General features: G+C 42.2%; 1 protein-coding gene across 13 annotated transcripts in view; it reads left to right on the forward strand.

Moving 5' to 3' along the window:
• Nucleotides 1-21,800, forward strand: part of LOC139535640 (protocadherin gamma-C5-like) — a 56,151-nt gene that overhangs the window by 17,247 nt on the left and 17,104 nt on the right. For 2 of the 13 annotated variants that reach the window (XM_071335293.1, XM_071335303.1), the window contains exon 1: nucleotides 1,432-3,740. The exons of 5 other annotated variants lie outside the window; for them this stretch is intronic. In XM_071335293.1, coding sequence (XP_071191394.1) covers nucleotides 1,464-3,740 — 2,277 coding nt within the window. In that variant the 5' untranslated portion in view covers nucleotides 1,432-1,463. Of the gene's footprint in view, nucleotides 1-1,431; nucleotides 3,741-9,966; nucleotides 13,058-14,274; nucleotides 16,503-16,570; nucleotides 20,096-21,800 lie in introns of those variants that run through there. 6 more of the 13 variants (XM_071335314.1, XM_071335333.1, XM_071335258.1 and 3 more) reach the window with 5 other exon arrangements.

The following is a 21,800-nucleotide window of genomic DNA, read 5'->3' on the forward strand; positions in this document are numbered from 1 at the left end:
TGGCAATAAAAAGTATGTGAACACTTCGGAATTACCTGGATTTCTGCATAGTCATCACATTTGATCTGATCTTCATCTTAGTCACAACAATAGACAAACACAGTGTGCTTAAACTAGTGACACACTAATTATTATATTTTACTTGTCTATATTGAATAAATAATTTAAAAATTCACAGTGTAGGTTGGAAAAAGTATGTGAACCCCTAGGCTAATGACATTTCCAAAAGCTAATTGGAGTCAGGAGTCAGCTAACCTGGAGTCAATCAATGAGACGATATTGGAGATGTTGTTTAGAGCTGCCCTGTCCTATAAAAAAACTGTTATAAAATTTGAGCAACCACAAGCTAGCTAATTAAATTGCCATAAATGTTTAATGTTTTTCTACCTGTCCCAAAATTAAAATAGTTGGTTCAGAGTTTGTTTTGATATTTCAACCTGCGTGTCCTGATCGCGTCTGGTGTGGGGAGACAAAATCAACATGCGCGCGGTCTGTCAGCATGTAGCAGCTCTGACTTGGTGCTGTCCAAGGCCCTGAAACGGAAGTCAATAGTTCTGCTGACGGGCTGAGATGTGATTGTTTTGTTGCTGTCTGGTTTGCTTCTGACCTCTGAGTGAAAATTTGTCCACTTCATCATTGTATACACCCCCCCCCCCCTTTCCATTGCATCATTAAAACCTCAACTAGTAAAACACCTCGGTTGTTTTGTGTTTGGAAACAAACCATTGGAGAATTGTTTATCTTTATTTACAGTTTTAATATGAAAATAAACACCATTATTGAATCAATAGGATACGTCACAAAATATTGGGGACCAAATGTTATGCTTGAATGTTTTGTTTTTAAAGTAGTAGACCTAACAGAATGATTTTGTTTCATTCTACTTCTATTTGTGCCTTCCATTTTTTTATTAGCGTCCTAGGAAAAACAGTTGATTAATTTTTTTCTGATTGAGGAGCATAGTACATGGTTTTTGTCATTTACCTTAGCCTGGGCCTGTACTGCTGCTTTAATGCAGCACTGGTCCCAGTCATAATCTATTGGATCTCTGAGCACCAATACCATGCAGCTTTGTACAAAGAGATCTACTCCCTCCCCCAGCTCACAGCACAGTAACCCATGCAATGCACAGAGCTGGGAGAGACGGAGCTACGCTCACATCGTATCAGTGGATGGGAATATTTTTGCGATATTTTGTTCTTGAATGATACTGGAATGTTCATGATCTAATTGTTTAATATTGCGATGTATTGCAATCCAAGAACTTCGTTTGCATCAAATGTACATCTTCTTTGGAAATGGGGATTGTAAGGATACATATTCTGCCTAAAGGGGCGTTCTGGTTGTTTTTTCTGCTGTGGAATACAATAGAAGCGCAGATCCGCTACACTATTCCAGAGGAATTGAAAGAAGGATCTATAGTTGGTAATATAGCAAAGGATCTTGGTTTGGAAGCATTTGAGATGTTTGTGCGAAAATTAAGGATAGCCTCCGAGGCTGATAAGCAGTATTTCAGTGTGGATTTGGGAAAAGGCGAGTTGGTTGTCATTGAGAGGATAGACAGAGAGAGTCTGTGCGGACAAAGCACCAGTTGTCTGTTACCACTGCAGGTTGTTATTGAGGAGCCCCTCCAGCTTTACCGAGTTGAGGTGGAAGTCCAGGATATCAATGATAATGGCCCAGTCTTTCTTTCTACCGAACGTGTTCTTAATATTGCAGAATCTACAGCGACTGGGGCACGATTTCCACTTCCAGGTGCAAAAGATCCTGATGTGGGCTCCAATTCCCTCAGCTCATATAAATTAAATCAAAATGACTTGTTTGTTTTAAATGTTAAGACAAGTAGAGATGGGACGAAAATACCAGAGTTAGTTTTACAAAAAGCACTAGATAGAGAGAAACAGGCTGTTCATCAGCTTGTGCTGACAGCTATAGATGGTGGTAGCCCTGCCCGTTCAGGGACTACGGAGGTCACTGTTCAAGTTGTAGATATCAATGACAATGCCCCAATCTTTGAGAAATCGCTTTATGAATCTTCTTTGCGAGAAAATTCACCGGAAAGTACAGTGGTGATAATCGTTAAAGCCGCTGATGCTGACGATGGTGCTAATGGAGTGGTACAATACTATTTTGCTGAGCAGACGCCAGACTTCATACATGAAATGTTTTCTATTGACTCTGAGACTGGACAGATCACTGTGACTGGCAGTCTGGATTATGAAGAGAGTCACACTTATGAATTTAATATCCGCGCAACAGACAAAGCCGTGGCCTCTTTGGAAGGGCACTGCTCTGTTCAGATAGATATATTAGATGTGAACGATAACGCACCTGAAATAGTCCTTACCTCTTTACCTAACCCTGTGAAAGAAGATGCTCCTTTAGGCACAGTTGTTGCTTTGATAGGCGCGAAAGATCTAGATTCAGTGGATAATGGGAAGGTCCATGTGAGTTTATTAGGTACATATCCATTTAAACTGAAAACGTCGTTTGCTGACAATTATGCAATAGTTACAGACTCTAAACTCGACAGAGAGGAACTTTCTGAATATAAGCTGAAAATTGTCGCCTCTGATTCGGGCTCTCCTCCCCTCACTTCACAAAAGGAAGTTATTGTACGAGTTTTAGACGTGAATGACAACCCTCCAATTTTCTCTCAGCTGTCTTACACTGTTTATGTCAGAGAGAACAATGCTGCCGGATCAATAATGTGTTCAGTGTCCGCTACAGATCCAGATATTGGAGAAAATGCTAAGATCTCCTATTCTATATTAGACTCTAAAGTACAAGACGTGTCTGTCTCCTCCTATATTTACATAAACTCAGATAACGGCAGCATCTACAGCATGCACTCTTTTGACTATGAGAAACTGAAGGTGTTTCAGATTCAGGTGCAGGCAAAGGACCACGGCTCTCCGTCTCTGAGCAGCAATGCCACGGTTCATGTTTTTATTCTGGACCAGAACGACAATGCCCCGGCTGTTATTTACCCCTCCGCTGTCATGGCCTCTGTCTCCCATCAGAAGATGACCCGGTCCGCTAAAGCAGGCCACCTCGCCACTAAGATATCGGCAGTGGACGCAGACTCGGGCCACAACGCCTGGATTTCCTATAGGCTGACGGAGGCCACAGACTCGTCTCTGTTCAGTGTGAATCTTTACACGGGAGAGGTGAGGACAAAACGCGCTCTTTCAGAGCATGATGACTCCTCTCAGAGGCTGCTTATAGAGATAAAGGACAATGGGGAGCCGGTCCAGTCCACCACAGTCACAGTCAATATAATGTTCGAGTACGGGCTGCAAGAACCCATCTCGGAATACCGCCAGAAAACAGCAGAGCCCAGCAGGAGAAACAGTAAAATCATCGTTTATTTGATCATCTCTCTGGCCTCAGTGTCCGTCTTGTCTTTGTTAACTTTTCTCATCTTAGTGGTGAAGTGCGTTAGAAACAGTAGGAGCAGTTCGAGTTGCTGTATCAGACGGGCTGACTCTGACGGATACAAGAATCCCAACAGAAACCTGCAGATCCAGCTCAACACTGATGGCCCTATTAAGTATGTAGAAGTCCTGGGAGGGGACATATTATCTCAGAGTCAGTCATTCAGGTCGTATCTCTCTCCAATATCGGAGTTCAGTGATTTCCCCCTCGTTAAGCCCAACAGTACCACTGATTTTAAGGACATGATTAACGTGATTGACGCATCTTTACCTGACAGTGCGTGGACTTTCGAGAGCCAACAGGTGAGGATATTGTTTTGGATTCGTCATATAAGCTCCCATTGGTAGATTTCTACGCCCTATGCATAATACCGCTGTGTGGTTTCATAAATATGTTTCCTGCAATGTCCTACCATTTTTTGTATCCTTTGGAAATCGTTAACAACTTCATTAATTATTTGAATTGTCCATGTCTTGAATTAGTTTGTGCTATTCTGTCTGTCTTCACTGTTGCATGTTGGTGTTGTCCACTACCGTGGCGCTGAACTGAAAGCAAATGCATCAATTCTTCGTCACGTTGATGGCCTGTTTTATTGGTAGATTTTTACAGCTGAGATGGTTCCGTGGTTTCATAAATAGTGTCTGCCTTATCTTTCCATTTTACTTGTACTTTTGTTTTTGACGTACGTTATTCACGTGTTCTCTGGCAATTATTTGAACTGTTCATGTCTTGAAATGGTTTTTGCTGCTACGGAGAGTACACAGTTGTTCAGTTTGCCTTTGTTTTTCAGTTTGGCGCTGTCCACCATCTTCGTTCTGAAAACAAAAACGAACGCCTGTATTCTTCCTCACGTTGATTCTGAATCAACGGCCTAGATTATGCATGTTCTGTCAGTATATAGTGTTTATGATTTTGGATACATTTTCATGCATATAGGAGGTTTTGTGCTCTTTTAGAACTGTGTTTTTCAATAACACACAGTACATACAATTGTTGTACTGTAGTTTTCACATGAATGCCAATATGCTATTTTGACAGTATTATTCACCCATTGTTCAAAATGCATGAAGATAACTCTATAATGAAACATTGTAAGGTATGAAAATAGTCCAGCCCAGCCTCACATTCAATTCGCGCATATATGTACAAAATGTATTTCAGCAGATTTCGTGCGTTTTTGTGCATTTTTGGGGTGGTTCAATTCGTTTGAAAATAATACACGAATTTCTGTGCTACTTAATTCGTGCGAAAAGACACGAATTTAACCAGTAGGCGATACACAAGCCGTTGCAACAACCATAGACGCGATCGCCTGTATTTATTTATTTTACGTTATGAATATATAGATATTTTGTCTTTTTTTAACCATTTAACCATAAGAGGTTATATATATATATATATTGTCTTTATTTAATCCCTATTAAAACATTGTGGTTTTATGCCTATATGTACTGTTTTCGATTTTTCTGAACAGACTTTTCAGGATAGAATGAATGTAAGCAATGCATGATGGTTAATGGTGTTTTATTCGGTTGTAGTTCCATGTATTTCTTAAAAAATAAACGTGTAAACCATTTTTATTGAACAGAATGTAACTGAAAATACAATGGCAGCCTTGCCATTGTCCATCAATAACAAAACATTTTTTTTTCGTATAACATTTGGGGAAACGTATGCAGTCATTGTAGTCTTACATTTTGTTGGCCAACCAAAATTACCAAAACGTTAACCCGTAATAAGGCTAGGGTGGCTGAGTGTAAATACATGGCTCTGAGTGTAAGCACCTTTTCACTAGAAACGTTCTTGTGTTCAAATTACCGTCAGTGCGAAATAGCTAGAAAGCTTTCGTATTTCCACTTGGCTGCACCTACGGTTACGATAACGATAAATCAAGTGCAATACCTGCGTCGACCTGTGTCGAGCAGCAAAACACCGGAAAGCTTCTAGCCTACCGGAAAGTTACAAGAAGAACAAGAATAGTTACCTCATCCGGTCATGTGACACTCTGGATGCCCCCTAAAAGCAATTTCAACCGTTTTGAAAAATGACGCCTGGTAACCCCAAAAAAATACCAGGTGCATGAAAAGTTTGGACTTAGAATATTTTTTGAAAACCTCCATAAATCACTCAGGCCATTGACTCGAGAAGAAAAAACATAAAATATTTTCCAGAGGAAAAAACAGATTTTTTTTTGAAAACCTCCATAAATCACTCAGGCCAGCACCCATTGATTTGGGGCGGTAGTATAGTGCTCCCAGAGCGGGTATGGAAGTCTGGATCCCCCCTAAAAGCATTTAAGGCTCTGTGTGTCTTTAAGCACCATACTTTTTCACTCCGTCCTTGCTGTGTGTGTGTGTGTGTGTGTGTGTGTGTGTGTGTGTGTGTGTGTGTGTGTGTGTGTGTGTGTGTGAGTGTGTGAGAGAGCTTTTCTTTGACATCTGTTTAGCGAAATTACTGATTTACAGTTCATGAGGGTTGACCGATTCACACATTTAAAGTTTTGGAAAGATCTGACTTTTTTAAACCTTCGAAACAGCACCTATGACCCCATTTTAAGGCACTTCCGGTTGGCACAGGAAGCTATAAGTAAATACATATCCTGATCGGGGTATGCTTTTACAGAATCCTGAGTTTTAAGTCTATACGTTAAGAACTGACTGATTTACACAGGGTTGAATTCACTATATATCACAAACTGCTGGTTGGGTATGGCAAAACACTTTTAGGGTGATTTTATCACTTCCGGTTGCTCCAGGAAGCTTAGAATCAACACAGGTAGACCTCATAGTGGCTTGATGGATTGTCATTGAAGACAGGTTCATAAGACATTCATAACCCACATAGGCTTCAGGTTGAATTTAGGGGTGCAGGCAATGTGTTCCTATGGGGTGAGATGTCATTGTAAACTGTTTGATGTAAACACCTTCTTTTAACTGTTAAGGGTTAATGCCACACGGTCAATGTTAGGCTTGCACAGAGACCTTAGGAACGTTCCTGAGGTCAAATTGTGCTTCTAAACCTTAACAGTTCTCTTTCTGTCTCCCAAAAGCAAAAGACTTGAAATGTAGGTCAAGGGTCATCTTCTTGTCACTGTCGCTGCGCTCAGACCGAGCAAGCTACGGTCAAGCGGGGCATCTCGTTGAACTCGGCACGGCTATGGTGATGTCATTTTTAGTGGTGATTTCAGAATGCTATTTTGGTGGTTTTTCACTGTTGAAACATATTGCAAATGCACAAAAGTCAACTAGCAAGTCAGTGTCCATCAGCCAATTAGATATTTTCAGACACCAAACTGATACCATCTGACTCCAAACTCACTTTTTCCAACTCGTTTAGAAGCCAACTATCACATATTTCAGAGCAGGCCCAAAATTCACAGCGCCTTCCATTTAAACCATAATAAAACAAATAATACGTAGTTATGTTCTAGCTGCGGGTCCAGTTTTCACATTATGTTTAGCCCTATGTGAGGCGACCTCGAATCCCAAGTTTCGGCTCGATAGGTCATTCGGTGCCCGAGCAAAACCTTAATTGGTGCTGAAATTCCACTTTTTTCCATGCCTTGCTACGGGGTCGTTGAATGAGCTATCGGACAGAAATGTCGGGGTCCGTCTCTATGGGCCGAGCCGGTTTCAATGCACCTAGTCTTGCAACTCTGGGACTTTTCTAAATGTCACCATTTTGTAATGCTCAAAATGAATTGAAGTCAATGCAAATGCACCGAGGCTTTTTATCGGTCCGAGAACCTTCTAGAGCCACATAACTCACCGTGCTTAATCGACCTGAGCTCTAGAACAGGTTTGTAAAGTTTCAGAACTCTAGGTCTGACGGTTCTTTAAAAGTTCAAACAAAAGTAACTATTGCAGGCACTGTCTGCCTCTAAGCCCCTCAGTGTGTCCCTCCATCCTTTCTGTGTGGGTGTGTAAATTTTTCCTTGAAATCTGATGGGATGAATGACTGATTTACAGTTCATGAGGGTTGCCTATTCACATATATTAAGTTTTGGAAAGATTTGACTTTTTTAACTATTCGAAACAGCCCTTTTGACACCAATTATGGCACTTCCGGTTGGCACAGGAAGCTGAAAGTAAACACATATCCTCATTGGAGTGGCTTTTACGGAATCCTGAGTTTTAAGTCTATACGTTAAGAACTCACTGATTTACATAGGGTTGAATGCACTATTTCTCTCAAACTGCAGGTTGGGTATGGCAAACACTTTTAGGGTGATTTAAAATCGAATCTTTAGAATCGACACAGGTAGACCTCATAGTGGCCTGATGGATTGTCATCGAAGACAGGTTCATAAGGCATTATTAACCCACATAGGCTTCAGGTTGAATTTAGGGGAGCAGGAAATGTATTCCTATGGGGAGACATGTCATTGTAAACTGTTTGATGTAAACACCTTCTTTTAACTATTAAGGGTTAATGCCACACGGTCAATGTTAGGCTTGCACAGATCGGGAGGACCTTAGGAACGTTCCTGAGGTCAAATTGTGCTTCTAACCTTAACGGTTCTCTCTCTGTCTCCCAAAAGCAAAAAAATATGAAATTGAGGTCAAAGGGTCATTTGGGTCCTTCTTCTTGTCCCTGTCGCTGCACTCAGACCGAGCTAGCTACGGTCAAGCGGGGCATCTCGTTGAACTCGGCACGGCCTGGAGATAATGGCAATGCCATTTCAGGCTTTGTGTGTCTTTAAGCACCGTACTTTTTCACTCCATCCTTTTATCCCCTTTTCTTCGTGGTATCCAATCGCTAGTAATTACTATCTTGTCTCATCGCTACAACTCCCGTATGGGCTCAGGAGAGACGAAGGTCGAAAGCCACGCGTCCTCCGAAGCACAACCCAACCAAGCCGCACTGCTTCAGCACTGCACAGCGCCCCTCCAACCCGGAAGCCAGCCGTACCAATGTGTCGGAGGAAACACCGTGCACATGGCCCCCTTGGCTAGCGCGCACTGCCCCCGGCCCGCCACAGGAGTCGCTGGAGCGCGATGAGACAAGGATATCCCTACCGGCCAAACCCTCCCTAACCCGGACGACGCTAGGCCAACGGACCTCCCGGTCGCGGCCGGCTGCGGCAGAGCCTGGGCGCGAACCCAGAGACTCTGGCGGCGCAGCTAGCACTGCGATGCAGTGGCAGAGCTTCGAGACCCACTTAAAAAATGTTCGTCTGAACACACTGCAACTGGATCTGTAACTTTTTTTTTTTTTAACTCCTTTTTGTGAACATGACCAATTTGTCAATGTACAATTTCTCTTAAATTACGATAGATAAATGGCTGGTTCTTTTTTTCCTGACACCGTATGCTTATGTACTTTGACGTGAAGCGGTCAAATTAGCACCATACTTTACGTTTTTGACCTTTAATCCCAGAAAAATGGCCATAACTCAAAAAGCGTTGAGGCCTCGACGCCATCTTGTTCGGGGCCAACTGTCCATTACGTCTTCGAAATATTTTCCGTTTAGGAGAAAAGGCCACATGCATTTGCAATGTGCTTGTGCATTTGCAATATTATTTATTTTCCCTCTGGTGGGAATTTCCTAGACTGCGGAAAAATGACCAAAATGTGTTATTTTTATAAAACGGAAACCGAACGTCCGAGAGATTTAGTTTGATGACTTCCTGAAAGATCTCTCCCCCGCGCACGGCCCGACGCCGTCCGCGAATTTTAGAAACGTTGCAGGACGTCTAGTAAGGGACCTTACATTTGCAATGTGGCGTTACTCACTAACCATATGGCGAGTGCTAAAATGTTCCCTTAAGGTATGGAAAGGCCTTGGAAAGGCCATAAGTGTAAGCCAACATAATTCATTATTTTACATTAACATGTAATACATGCATTATGAAGAAAATGGTGTAATTTAGGCTCCACGAAATATGAAATGGGTTATGAAGAAAATCGTGTATGGTTGCCTACATGACAAAAAGGCGTTCTGATTACAAGTGCACCAGTATCCAAAGTATTAAGCGAAATCAAGCACAGAAAACAGCATTGGCATTAATAAAACAATATTTCCCACGAATTAAGTCGCAGGTAAATGTGCGTCTTTTCTCAAAAAATTCTGTTCAGCAAGTCTAAAACAGTACATATAGGCATACAACGACACATTTTAAAACATGGTTAAACAAAGACAACATTTCTGTATATTCATGACGTTGAATTAGCCATTAAGAAGAACAAAAATGAAATATAAATTATCGCGTCTATATGGTTGTTGCAAAGGCTTGTGTCGCCTACTGGTTAAATTCGTGTCTTTTCGCACGAATTAAGTAGCACAGAAATTCGTGTATTTTCAAACGAATTTAACCAGCCCAAACCAGCCCAAAAATGCACAAAAACGCACGAAATCTGCTGAAATACATTTTGTACATATATGCGCGAATTGAATGTGAGACTGTGTTGAATAGTCATACAGCGCCATTTACTCATAGAAACGAAGGGTTCCATGTGCGTCTCACAGTCCATTTGTGAAATTATATTGTCATGAGTTACACTCTTCCAGTTTTATCACAGATTCCATTGATGATTAAATGCTTTAAAACTTTAAAAAAACAATTCATGGTATTCATACCAAATAATTAGCCTATGATTTTTATGTCCACGAAAATGCAATCTAGTCAATATGTACTGCTTCCTATTACAATGTTTCCCAACTACAGTTTTTGAGTACCCCCATCAGCTCACATTTTTGTTGTAGCCCCAGACAATCTCACCTGATTCAACTCATTGAGGGGTTGATGATTAATTGACAAGTTGAATAAGGTGTGCTTGTCTGGGGACATAACAAAAATGTGTGCTGTTCGGGGTACTCGAGGACTGGAGAAACACTGGCTTATAGCATTAACTCTCATCCTCTATCTTCTGTTGCACTGTTTCTTTCATTCAGAACTGCTTCTGTTGGTAATTATTGGAGGTCTGTAATCCAATCATAAACTGAACTGTACAAAGAGATCTAGTCCCACCCCAACCACACCGCCACATCCCTTACCATGCACAGAGCTGGGAGAGACAAATCTGGGCGCACATCGGTGTACATGTAGCCTATTGGATTTATGTCCGTTTTTACATTGTTAATTTAATAATTTACGGGGTATTTGCAAATTGCGTTGCGTTCTCTTGCGATGTGTGACGAATCAAGTCCTTTGTCTATTGCACACTATTTGTGGAGATGTGGACGCTAGTAAAGACTAAGGTTTTGCCATGGCTGGCGCTGTGGATGTTCTTTCTCTTGAGGAGTACAGAGGCGCAGACTCGATACACCATTCCCGAGGAATTGAAAGCGGGCTCTGTTGTTGGGAATATAGCTAAAGACTTGGGCTTGGAAATCTTAAAGATCTCTGATCGTAAATTGAGGATAGCCTCGGAGGGTGGTAAGCAGTATTTCAGTGTGGATTTGGGAAAGGGCGAACTCATTGTTAATGAGAGAATAGACAGAGAGAGCCTATGCGGACTAAAGGCTAGTTGTTTGTTACCCCTGGAGCTTATCATTGAGGATCCACTGCAATTTTATCGGATCGAGGTGGAAATACAGGATTTAAATGACAATTCTCCACGTTTCATGTCAGACGAGAACACTATAAAAGTATCCGAATCAACTCTCCCTGGCGTTCGGTTTCGTTTAGAAACGGCAGAGGACCTTGACGTTGGAGTCAATGCTTTACGCTCATATGCTCTGAATAAAAATTACTTATTTGCTTTGAAAGTTAAAAACAATAAAGACGGCACAAAAGTTCCTGAGCTAATTCTGGAAAAGGCTGTAGACCGGGAACAGCAACCCGTGTACAATCTAATTCTTACCGCGTTTGATGGAGGTACTCCAGCAAGATCTGGAACCACGCAAATTGCAGTGCTGGTGCTAGACATAAATGACAATGCGCCCATTTTTGAGCAAGACTTATACGAAATCCAAATGAGCGAAACTACAGCTCCCGGGACATTAGTATTGACGGTTAGAGCCAACGACTTGGATGAAGGCACAAACAGTAAAATAGAGTATTCATTCGAATCACATACAGCAGACTCTATTCAAACGCTATTTGTTATAAATCTAGACACTGGAGAAATTACTTTATCACAGTCATTAGATTACGAGATAAGTCCTTCGTTTAAATTTGATGTATGCGCTGCAGACAAAGGTACGCCATCTATGGAGAGCCACAGCAGTGTTCAAGTGACTGTAGTAGATGTTAATGATAACCAACCGGAGATCACCATCACCTCCATACCCAAACCCGTTAGAGAGGATGCCCCAGTAGGAACTATGGTAGCTCTGATTAGTGCCAAGGATTTAGACTCTGGTGACAATGGTAAGGTCTCCCTTCGTATGTCTTTTGATTACCCTTTCAAATTAAACCCCTCATTTTCTAACCATTACACACTAGTAACAGATTCAACATTAGACCGAGAAAAATGCCCTGAATACCATATTGAGCTTGAAGCATCGGATTCAGGGTCCCCACCTCTCACCTCAAATAAAATAATAACACTGAATATTTTAGACGTTAATGACAACCCTCCATTTTTCTCCCAAACATCTTACACTGTTTATGTCAGAGAGAACAATGCTGCTGGATCAATAATGTGTTCAGTGTCCGCTACAGATCCAGATATAAGAGAAAATGCTAAGATCTCCTATTCTATATTAGACTCTAAAGTACAAGACGTGTCAGTCTCCTCCTATATTTACATCAACTCAGATAACGGCAGCATCTACAGCATGCACTCGTTTGACTATGAGAAACTGAAGGTGTTTCAGATTCAGGTGCAGGCAAAGGACCACGGCTCTCCGTCTCTGAGCAGCAATGCCACGGTTCATGTTTTTATTCTGGACCAGAACGACAATGCCCCGGCTGTTATTTACCCCTCCACTGTAATGGGCTCTGTTTCCCATCAGAAGATTCCCCGGTCCGCTAAAGCAGGCCACCTCGCCACTAAGATATCGGCAGTGGACGCAGACTCGGGCCACAACGCCTTGATTTCCTATAGGCTGACGGAGGCCACAGACTCGTCTCTGTTCAGTGTGAATCTTTACACGGGAGAGGTGAGGACAAAACGCGCTCTTTCAGAGCATGATGAGTCCTCTCAGAGGCTGCTTATAGAGATAAAGGACAATGGGGAGCCGGTCCAGTCCACCACAGTCACAGTCAATATACTGTTCGAGGACAGGATACATGAACCCATCTCGGAATGCCGCCAGAAAACAGCAGAGCCCAGCAGGAGAAACAGTAAAATCACCTTTTATTTGATCATCTCTCTGGCCTCAGTGTCCGTCTTGTCTTTGTTAACTTTTCTCATCTTAGTGGTGAAGTGCGTTAGAAACAGTAGGAGCAGCTCGAGTTGCTGTATCAGACGAACTGACTCTGACGGATACAAGAATCCCAACAGAAACCTGCAGATCCAGCTCAACACTGACGGCCCTATTAAGTATGTGGAGGTCCTGGGAGGGGACCTGTTGTCTCAGAGCCAGTCGTTCAGGTCGTGTCTCTCTCCAATGTCAGAGTTCAGTGATTTCACCCTCGTTAAACCCAGCAGCACTACTGACTTTAAGGAAATGATAAACGTGCTTGACGCATCTTTACCTGACAGTGCTTGGACATTCGAGAGTCAACAGGTGAGAATAAAAAAGTAATTCGAATAATATATTTCTTCTCTTGATTCGATCTAATTTTAATAATAACGTTGTGTATTGTGTTTAGAGGTTTATTGTACTGTCTCTTATCAGAAATGCGCCTGCCACATTCTTGTGTGTAGCGCTGTCCACCGCTTTGGGCTGGAAATGGGAAATCCACCATTATTCTAACAATGGCGTTTTAAATTGGCAACCTCGCATAACATTGCCAACGTTTTAAATATATTCTGGATTTCATCGAAATAGATTTCATTTCCAGCTTTCAAAACGACTCTTATATGTATTATATTTGTTTCGTTCCACACCATGAATTTGGTGCTCACATTTGTTGAAACAGATTGTTTACCACCTTGACTGGCTTTGAGGTCAGGATGTGTCTTTGTCTTCAAAAGTAGCTTTGTGTCATATCCATTATGACGTTCTAGACTGCCTCTGAAGTTGTGTTTGTTACATTGTGATATTTTGCCGCTCTGGCATTGTGTGATATTCATTATTACGACTTTAAATACCCCTGAAGTCATGCGCGTCACTGTTACATTATGACGCTATGACGTGGAAAGCAGAATGACAATAACAGTACTAGTTAATGCAATAGATCTAACCATTAATCATTTAACATGTGGCTGTTAAATCTACTCATGACAATTAGGAGGGCTATTGATAACAGCTCCTCTCACTCTTGCTTCATGGACTGCACTGTTTTTTAGGGAGCAGTGCTGCTGATCACAACCATAATCCATTGGAGCGCTGTGCACCAATCATGTGCTGAACTGTGCAAATAGATCTAGTCCCTCCCCGAGCCACAGAACCATAAACCTAACAATGCACAGATGAGCTGGGGGAGAGGGAGCTGCAATATCAGTAGGACGGTGATGACAAACCATTTTGAGATGTTAACCAAAATGATACCTGGATAATTTCTAATCCAACTTTTTCTGGCAATGTACAGCAAACCGCCTTGTCTACCCAGTCTACATTTTGTGAAAAAATGGGGATTCCTATCGGAATTATGTTGATTCCTTTGCGGACGCTTTGGATGTTATTTCTCTTGTGGAATACAATAGAGGCGCAGACACGATATACCATTCCTGAGGAACTAAATGTGGGATCCGTTGTTGGGAACATAGCGATGGATCTGGGTTTGGGAATCTCTGAGATATCTGAACGAAAACTGAGGATAGCCTCGGAGGGTGGTAAGCAGTATTTCAGCGTGGATTTGGGAAAAGGCGAGCTCGTTGTCAGTGAGAGAATAGACAGAGAGAGTCTGTGCGGACAAAGCGTCAGCTGTATGTTGCCTTTAGAGGCTATAGTACAAAACCCACTACAGCTCCATCGTGTTGAAATTGAGTTACAGGATATAAATGACAATTTTCCAGTTTTTCAAAACAATCAAAATATTCAAAATATTGCCGAGTCTACATTGACAGGTGTAAAATTTCGTTTAGAATCGGCACAAGACCCCGACGTGGGCTCAAATTCCATATGTTCCTACACGCTAAGTAAAAACGACCATTTTGTTTTAAAAGTAAAAATTAGCAAGGATGGAACCAAAGTCCCCGAGTTGGCTTTGGAAAAAATGTTGGACAGAGAACACATACCAGCACATAGTCTAATTCTGACAGCAATAGATTGTGGAACTCCAGCCCGGTCAGGCACAACAAAAATCACTGTTCGGGTGTTGGACCAAAACGATAATGCACCTGTTTTTGAAAAATCTTTATATGGCTTGAAATTGCTGGAAAACACCCTTATCGGTACTGTAGTTTTGACTGTCAAAGCTGTAGATCTTGACGAAGGTGGCAATGGCGAAATAACGTATTCATTTGAACCACATAATCCTGAATCACTTCAGAATCTGTTTTCTATTGACTCACAAACGGGAGAGCTCGCCATTAAGGGTGAATTAGATTTTGAAACGGGACGCTATTTGAAATTTGATGTTCTTGCTACAGACAATGGCCCGCTAACTATGCAGGGACTGTGCACTGTTGAGGTAGATGTCGTGGATGTGAACGACAATGTTCCTGATGTTATTTTGAAATCTGAACCTACCCCGGTTAGGGAGGACGCACCTATTGGAACTGTTGTGGCTCTGCTAAGCGCCAAGGACATAGACTTTGGACATAATGGGAAAGTCACTCTAAGTTTACCACCAGGCGTACCTTTTAAATTAAAACAATCAGTGTCCAATAATTATGCTTTAGTTACCGAATCCATTTTGGATCGAGAATCAAATCCGGATTACACCATTGAGATAATGGCAGCTGATGCTGGATCACCTCCTCTCTCATCCAAAAAGATGATTAATGTCCGTGTTCTTGACGTCAATGACAATTCTCCAATGTTTTCCCAAACATCTTACACTGTTTATGTCAGAGAGAACAATGCTGCTGGATCAATAATGTGTTCAGTGTCCGCTACAGATCCAGATATAAGAGAAAATGCCAAGATCTCCTATTCTATATTAGACTCTAAATTACAAGACGTGTCTGTCTCCTCCTATATTTACATGAACTCAGATAACGGCAGCATCTACAGCATGCACTCGTTTGACTATGAGAAACTGAAGGTGTTTCAGATTCAGGTGCAGGCAAAGGACCACGGCTCTCCGTCTCTGAGCAGCAACGTCACGGTTCATGTTTTTATCCTGGACCAGAACGACAATGCCCCGGCTGTTATTTACCCCTCCGCTGTAATGGGCTCCCATCAGACGATGCCCCGGTCCGCTAAAGCAGGCCACCTCGCCACTAAGATATCGGCAGTGGACGCAGACTCGGGCCACAACGCCTGGATTTCCTATAGGCTGACGGAGGCCACCGACTTGTCTTTGTTCAGTGTGAATCTTTACACAGGTGAGGTGAGATGTAAACGTGCTGTTTCAGAGCAGGATGAGTCCTCTCAGAGGCTGCTTATAGAGATAAAGGACAATGGGGAGCCGGTCCAGTCCACCACAGTCACAGTCAATATAATGTTAGAGGACGGGCTACACGAACCCATCTCGGAATACCGCCAGAAAAAAGCAGAGCCCAGCAGGAGAAACAGTAAAATCATCGTTTATTTGATCATCTCTCTGGCCTCAGTGTCCGTCTTGTCTATGTTAACTTTTCTCATCTTAGTGGTGAAGTGCGTTAAAAACAGTAGGAGCAGCTCGAGTTGCTGTATCAGACGAGCTGACTCTGACGGATACAAGAATCCCAACAGAAACCTGCAGATCCAGCTCAACACTGACGGCCCTATTAAGTATGTGGAGGTCCTGGGAGGGGACCTGTTGTCTCAGAGCCAGTCGTTCAGGTCGTGTCTCTCTCCAATGTCAGAGTTCAGTGATTTCACCCTCGTTAAGCCCAGCAGTACGACTGACTTTAAGGAAATGATAAACGTGCTTGACGCATCTTTACCTGACAGTGCGTGGACGTTCGAGAGCCAACAGGTGAGCCCATAGTAAAAGCATTTACTTCATTGACGTAATATCAGTGAAAAATAATGTGAGTATAGGAATGGAATGACTTAAATGTTATTTTTGCTCATCTTAAATGTGAAGCACAATTTTAAGTTAAAATAATTTTATTCAAGCTTTTTTCACTTCGTACTTTGTCTCTTCCCTTCTTTAACCGCATATTATGTTTTCAACGAGGCCTACATGCTATTTCCTTAATCGAAACTAACATTTTTTATTTAGCATATTTCTTCACTTGAACGTTATCAAAACAGACAGGCCATGTAAAACTCGGAGTTTAAAAAACTTCGCAAGTTTCCAGGTTCACGGAAATTAAGGATTTTTATGATTTTTATGAACGCAAGTGAGAAGTGTTACACTCAAATGAAATGATACTCAAATGTAAAATGATATCTGTGATATAAATTATATCTGTGACATAAATGAGCAGTAAGAAATGAGCATGTATATGCTTTCAGGAATGGGGTTATTTGTTTACCTCATTGCCAGCAGAGAGCGGTTTTTACATTTCATCACCATGGACAGCGACAATCGCTCTCTACAGGCCAGGAAACCCTTCGGTTGCTGTATTGTTTCTGCTGTTTATACCACACGTCTGCTAGACATAGGTCCACTTTCAATTAGCTTTAAATTATTTACTTTGACCTTCAGATAAAGGGCTATTGCGATGATTATCCTCATTGTCATTATTTCAAAATCATAGCTGTCAAGGGAAAGCAGTCATTTTGCATTCCCTCATGAATACCATCTCCATTTCTTCATGAATGCTCTGGTGTGTTAACACGTTTGAAACGATGACTCCTATGGCAGAAAGATGGCTATGACTTTAACAGCCACTCGGTTTTTAATTGGTTTAAACGTTGCTGTGCTCTGCCCCAATAGCATGCTTAACTGTACAAAAAGATCTACTCCCTCCCCCATCGTCAGCAGCGCAGTCCTTACAATGCATAGAGCTGGGAGAGACGGGGCTGTGCTCACCCATTCATTCACAGTGGAATTAGATACCTGGCTAAAAAGGAGATGTGATCAAGAACAATTTCCATGGAATATTTTATTCTAAACATGTTTTTCACGCGTTATTTTTTTCGGGGTAGAGCAATATGAGGAAATTCAAATTGAAAGAGAGTTCGCGCCTGAGCGATTGGAGACGACAAGCGCTATGGCTATTCAGTTTATTTTTGTCTTGGAATACAACAGGAGCACAGATTCGTTACACTGTTCCAGAGGAATTTAGCTTGGGATCCGTGGTTGGAAATATAGCTAAAGATCTAAATTTGGATGTAACTGAGATTTCTGATCGTAAGTTGAGGATAGCCTCCGTGGCTGGTAAGCAGTATTTCAGTGTGAATTTGGTTAAGGGCGACCTGGTTGTGAGCGATAGAATTGACAGAGAAAGTCTGTGCGGACAAAGCGTCAGTTGTCTCTTGCCATTAGAAGTCATCGTTGAGAATCCTCTAAAGCTCCACAGAGTGGAAGTTGAAATTAAGGATATAAACGACAATGCTCCACAATTTCAATCAACAGAGCGGACATTGAAAATCGCAGAATCTACCGCCCCTGGTATGCGCTTTTCTTTGGAGAGCGCGCAGGATCCTGACGTTGGCGATAATTCTTTAAAATCTTACACTCTCAGCAAAAACCAACATTTCAGCTTGAAAGTAAAGGATATTGGTGATGGAAGAAAAGTGCCTGAACTAGTATTGGAGAACGCACTGGACCAAGAAAATAAGGCAGCATACCAACTGTTGTTGACAGCCTTGGATGGTGGCTCTCCAGCCAGATCTGGGACCTCGCAGATAACCGTTGTTGTCCTTGATATAAATGATAACAACCCCGTATTCGAAAAATCGTCATATGAAGTGTCTCTAAAGGAAAATAGTCAACAAGGCACATCTTTCTTAACGGTTGAGGCAAAGGATTTGGACGATGGCCCAAATGGTGAGATTGAATATTCTTTCGGTGATCATACTGCACAGTCCATAAAGACTTTATTTGACATCAATCCAAAAACGGGGGAGATGTATTTAAATGGTATGCTGGATTACGAAAACACTCCCTCACACAGAATCGAGATTATTGCTAAAGATAAAGGCATGCCTGAAATGGAGGGACAGTGCAGCGTCCAGATCGATATCATAGACGTCAATGACAACCCTCCCCAAATTACCCTCACTTCTACACCAAGCCCAGTGCGTGAGGACGCACCCAAGGGGACTGTAGTGGCTTTGATTAGTGCATGGGATTCTGACTCTGAGGAAAACGGAAAAGTGACATTACAAATCCCACCAGGCTATCCTTTTACATTAGAACCTTCTTTTTCCAATCATTACACATTAGTCACCAATGGTGTCCTGGACAGAGAGACGTTCCCAGAGTACAGCATAGAGATAACAGCTACTGATTCGGGCTTCTCTCCTCTGAGCAGCAGGAAAACTATCCCAGTACGTATCCTCGATGTCAATGATAATCCACCCAGGTTTCCTAGCAATGCGTATACCGTGTATCTCAATGAGAATAACACACCTGGTTCTATTATCTGTTCCGTGTCTGCATTGGACATGGATTTTGGAGATAATGCTAAAATCTCCTATTCTATATTAGACTCTAAAGTACAAGACGTGTCTGTCTCCTCCTATATTTACATAAACTCAGATAACGGCAGCATCTACAGCATGCACTCTTTTGACTATGAGAAACTGAAAGTGTTTCAGATTCAGGTGCAGGCAAAGGACCACGGCTCTCCGTCTCTGAGCAGCAACGTCACGGTTCATGTTTTTATCATGGACCAGAATGACAATGCACCCGCTGTTATTTACCCCTCCACTGTAATGGGCTCTGTTTCCCATCAGAAGATTCCCCGGTCCGCTAAAGCAGGCCACCTCGCCACTAAGATATCGGCAGTGGACGCAGACTCGGGCCACAACGCCTTGATTTCCTATAGGCTGACGGAGGCCACCGACTCGTCTCTGTTCAGTGTGAATCTTTACACAGGTGAGGTGAGGACAAAACGTGCCGTTTCAGAGCAGGATGACTCCTCTCAGAGGCTGCTTATAGAGTTAAAGGATAATGGGGAGCCGGTCCAGTCCACCACAGTCACAGTCAATATACTGTTAGAGGACGGGCTACGCGAACCCATATCGGACTACCGCCAGAAAACTGCAGAACCCAGCAGGAGAAACAGTAAAATCACCTTTTATTTGATCATCTCTCTGGCCTCAGTGTCCGTCTTGTCTTTGTTAACTTTTCTCATCTTAGTGGTGAAGTGCGTTAGAAACAGTAGGAGCAGCTCGAGTTGCTGTATCAGACGAACTGACTCTGACGGATACAAGAATCCCAACAGAAACCTGCAGATCCAGCTCAACACTGATGGCCCTATTAAGTATGTGGAGGTCCTGGGAGGGGACATGTTGTCTCAGAGCCAATCATTTAGGTCGTGTCTCTCTCCAATGTCAGAGTTCAGTGATTTCACCCTCGTTAAACCCAGCAGCACTACTGACTTTAAGGAAATGATAAACGTGCTTGACGCATCTTTACCTGACAATACGTGGACGTTCGAGAGTCAACAGGTGAGCATAGACTGAACGATGTGCTAGACATCCAGTCACTACTCAACCCTCAATTTTTTCATAGGAATTAGGACAGTGCAATGTTATTTATTTATTAGATGATGAATGTGGTAGGCTACGTTGCGGATATGTTTGTGTCAATTTCAAATATTTATTGAATGACTCAATTGACGAAAATTGTTACTTTCGTGGCAATTATATAATAATATCTCTATTGTTAAGGTTTCTAGTTGTGAGGACTCATAGAATTTGTCTCTTGGTGGCAAAAAGTTTTACCAGATTTATCAAAGCTTTTGCACATTTTTTCTCCCGTAAGACCAAGAGAAAACGAAGATGAAGTTGTATTGTCTATTGTTATTACCTCCCTCATCCTTTCATTTTAATTTGGACCTATTCATCTTTTATTTCGGCGTACATAACTCGTTTTGGTGTGTGTGTGCGTGCGTGTGTACTTGCGCGTGTGTGTGTTCGCCTGCACGCGCGTGTGTAGCGGATGTGGCACAACTAATGAGAGCCGCTTATATTGTCCTGCCTTTGTTTGGAGACCCAGGCACCTCTGAAAAAAGTGTCCTTTCAGAAGCTACAGGAACTTTGCGCGTGGAAGGGAATCGGTTTTACCTTCTTAATTATTTTCTCTAAATTATCATATTTGAAAGTTATTGAAGCTCTTGGATCGATATTTTTGGTTACTGTGTTGTTCAAGGATAAAATTGGATATTTCCCCGACATGAGGAGTTGAACAATCTGAGTTTTGAAGACAAGAAGAAAGGCCTTGGGATGGCCGGTGCTCTGGCTCTCCTCTCCGCTTTATACAGCGCATCACTTTCCGCGGAACTTTCTTATTCCATATTGGAGGATTTAAAACGGAGGGCCTTTGTCGGGACATAGCGAAGGACTTGGGCCTCGGCGTACTAATTCATGTGAACCCACAAGTTGTGTCTGAATCTTTTGCCAAGTATTTTGACGTGAACGCGAGTTTTAGTAATCAAACAAACTATGGACAGAGAACGTCTTTGTGCATTAACTTTGCCATGTTCTCTTACTGTTCAACATGTTTTTCAAAACCCTCAGGAATTACACCGTTTTGTCATCAAAAAATATTTATCTTGAAGTGTCTGAGGCTACCGCACCGGGCACTAGGTTTCGTTTGGACAGCACACAGGATCTAGATGTAGACATCAACTCATTACGCACATACATCCTCAGTCCAAACGACTTGTTCATATTGAAAGTTGAATCAAAAAGTGATGGCAGGAAATCCCCCGAGTTATTACTGGAGAAACCTCTGGACATTAAAAAGCAGTCAGTATTCCACCTGCTGCAGTCAGTATTCCACCTGCTGCTTACGGCTGTAGATGGTGGACAACCTGAGAAATCAGGGACTACTTCTGTTCTTATAAATATACTAGATGTCAATGGCAATGCTCCAGTACTTGACCAGCTAATGAAAACAGCTAGGTTATTGGAAAACTCTCCACCAAGCACATTCTTGACTAAACTCAGGGCATCTGGCTCTGATTCTGGTCTTAATGGGGAGATATCTTAACTCTTTGGTAAGTACGGATTTCTCCCGTTTTCGGGTGAAATCCGAGTGAAAGGAGTGGTGGATTATGAAATGGCTGACATTTATGACATCACTGTGCATGCCAGGGCCCCCGCCATGGAAGGCTCCTGTCACATTCAAGTCAAAATCAATTACAAGAAC

The sequence above is a fragment of the Salvelinus alpinus genome, chromosome 1, assembly GCF_045679555.1.
Source record: "Salvelinus alpinus chromosome 1, SLU_Salpinus.1, whole genome shotgun sequence".
NCBI classification, from domain to species: Eukaryota; Metazoa; Chordata; class Actinopteri; order Salmoniformes; family Salmonidae; genus Salvelinus; species Salvelinus alpinus.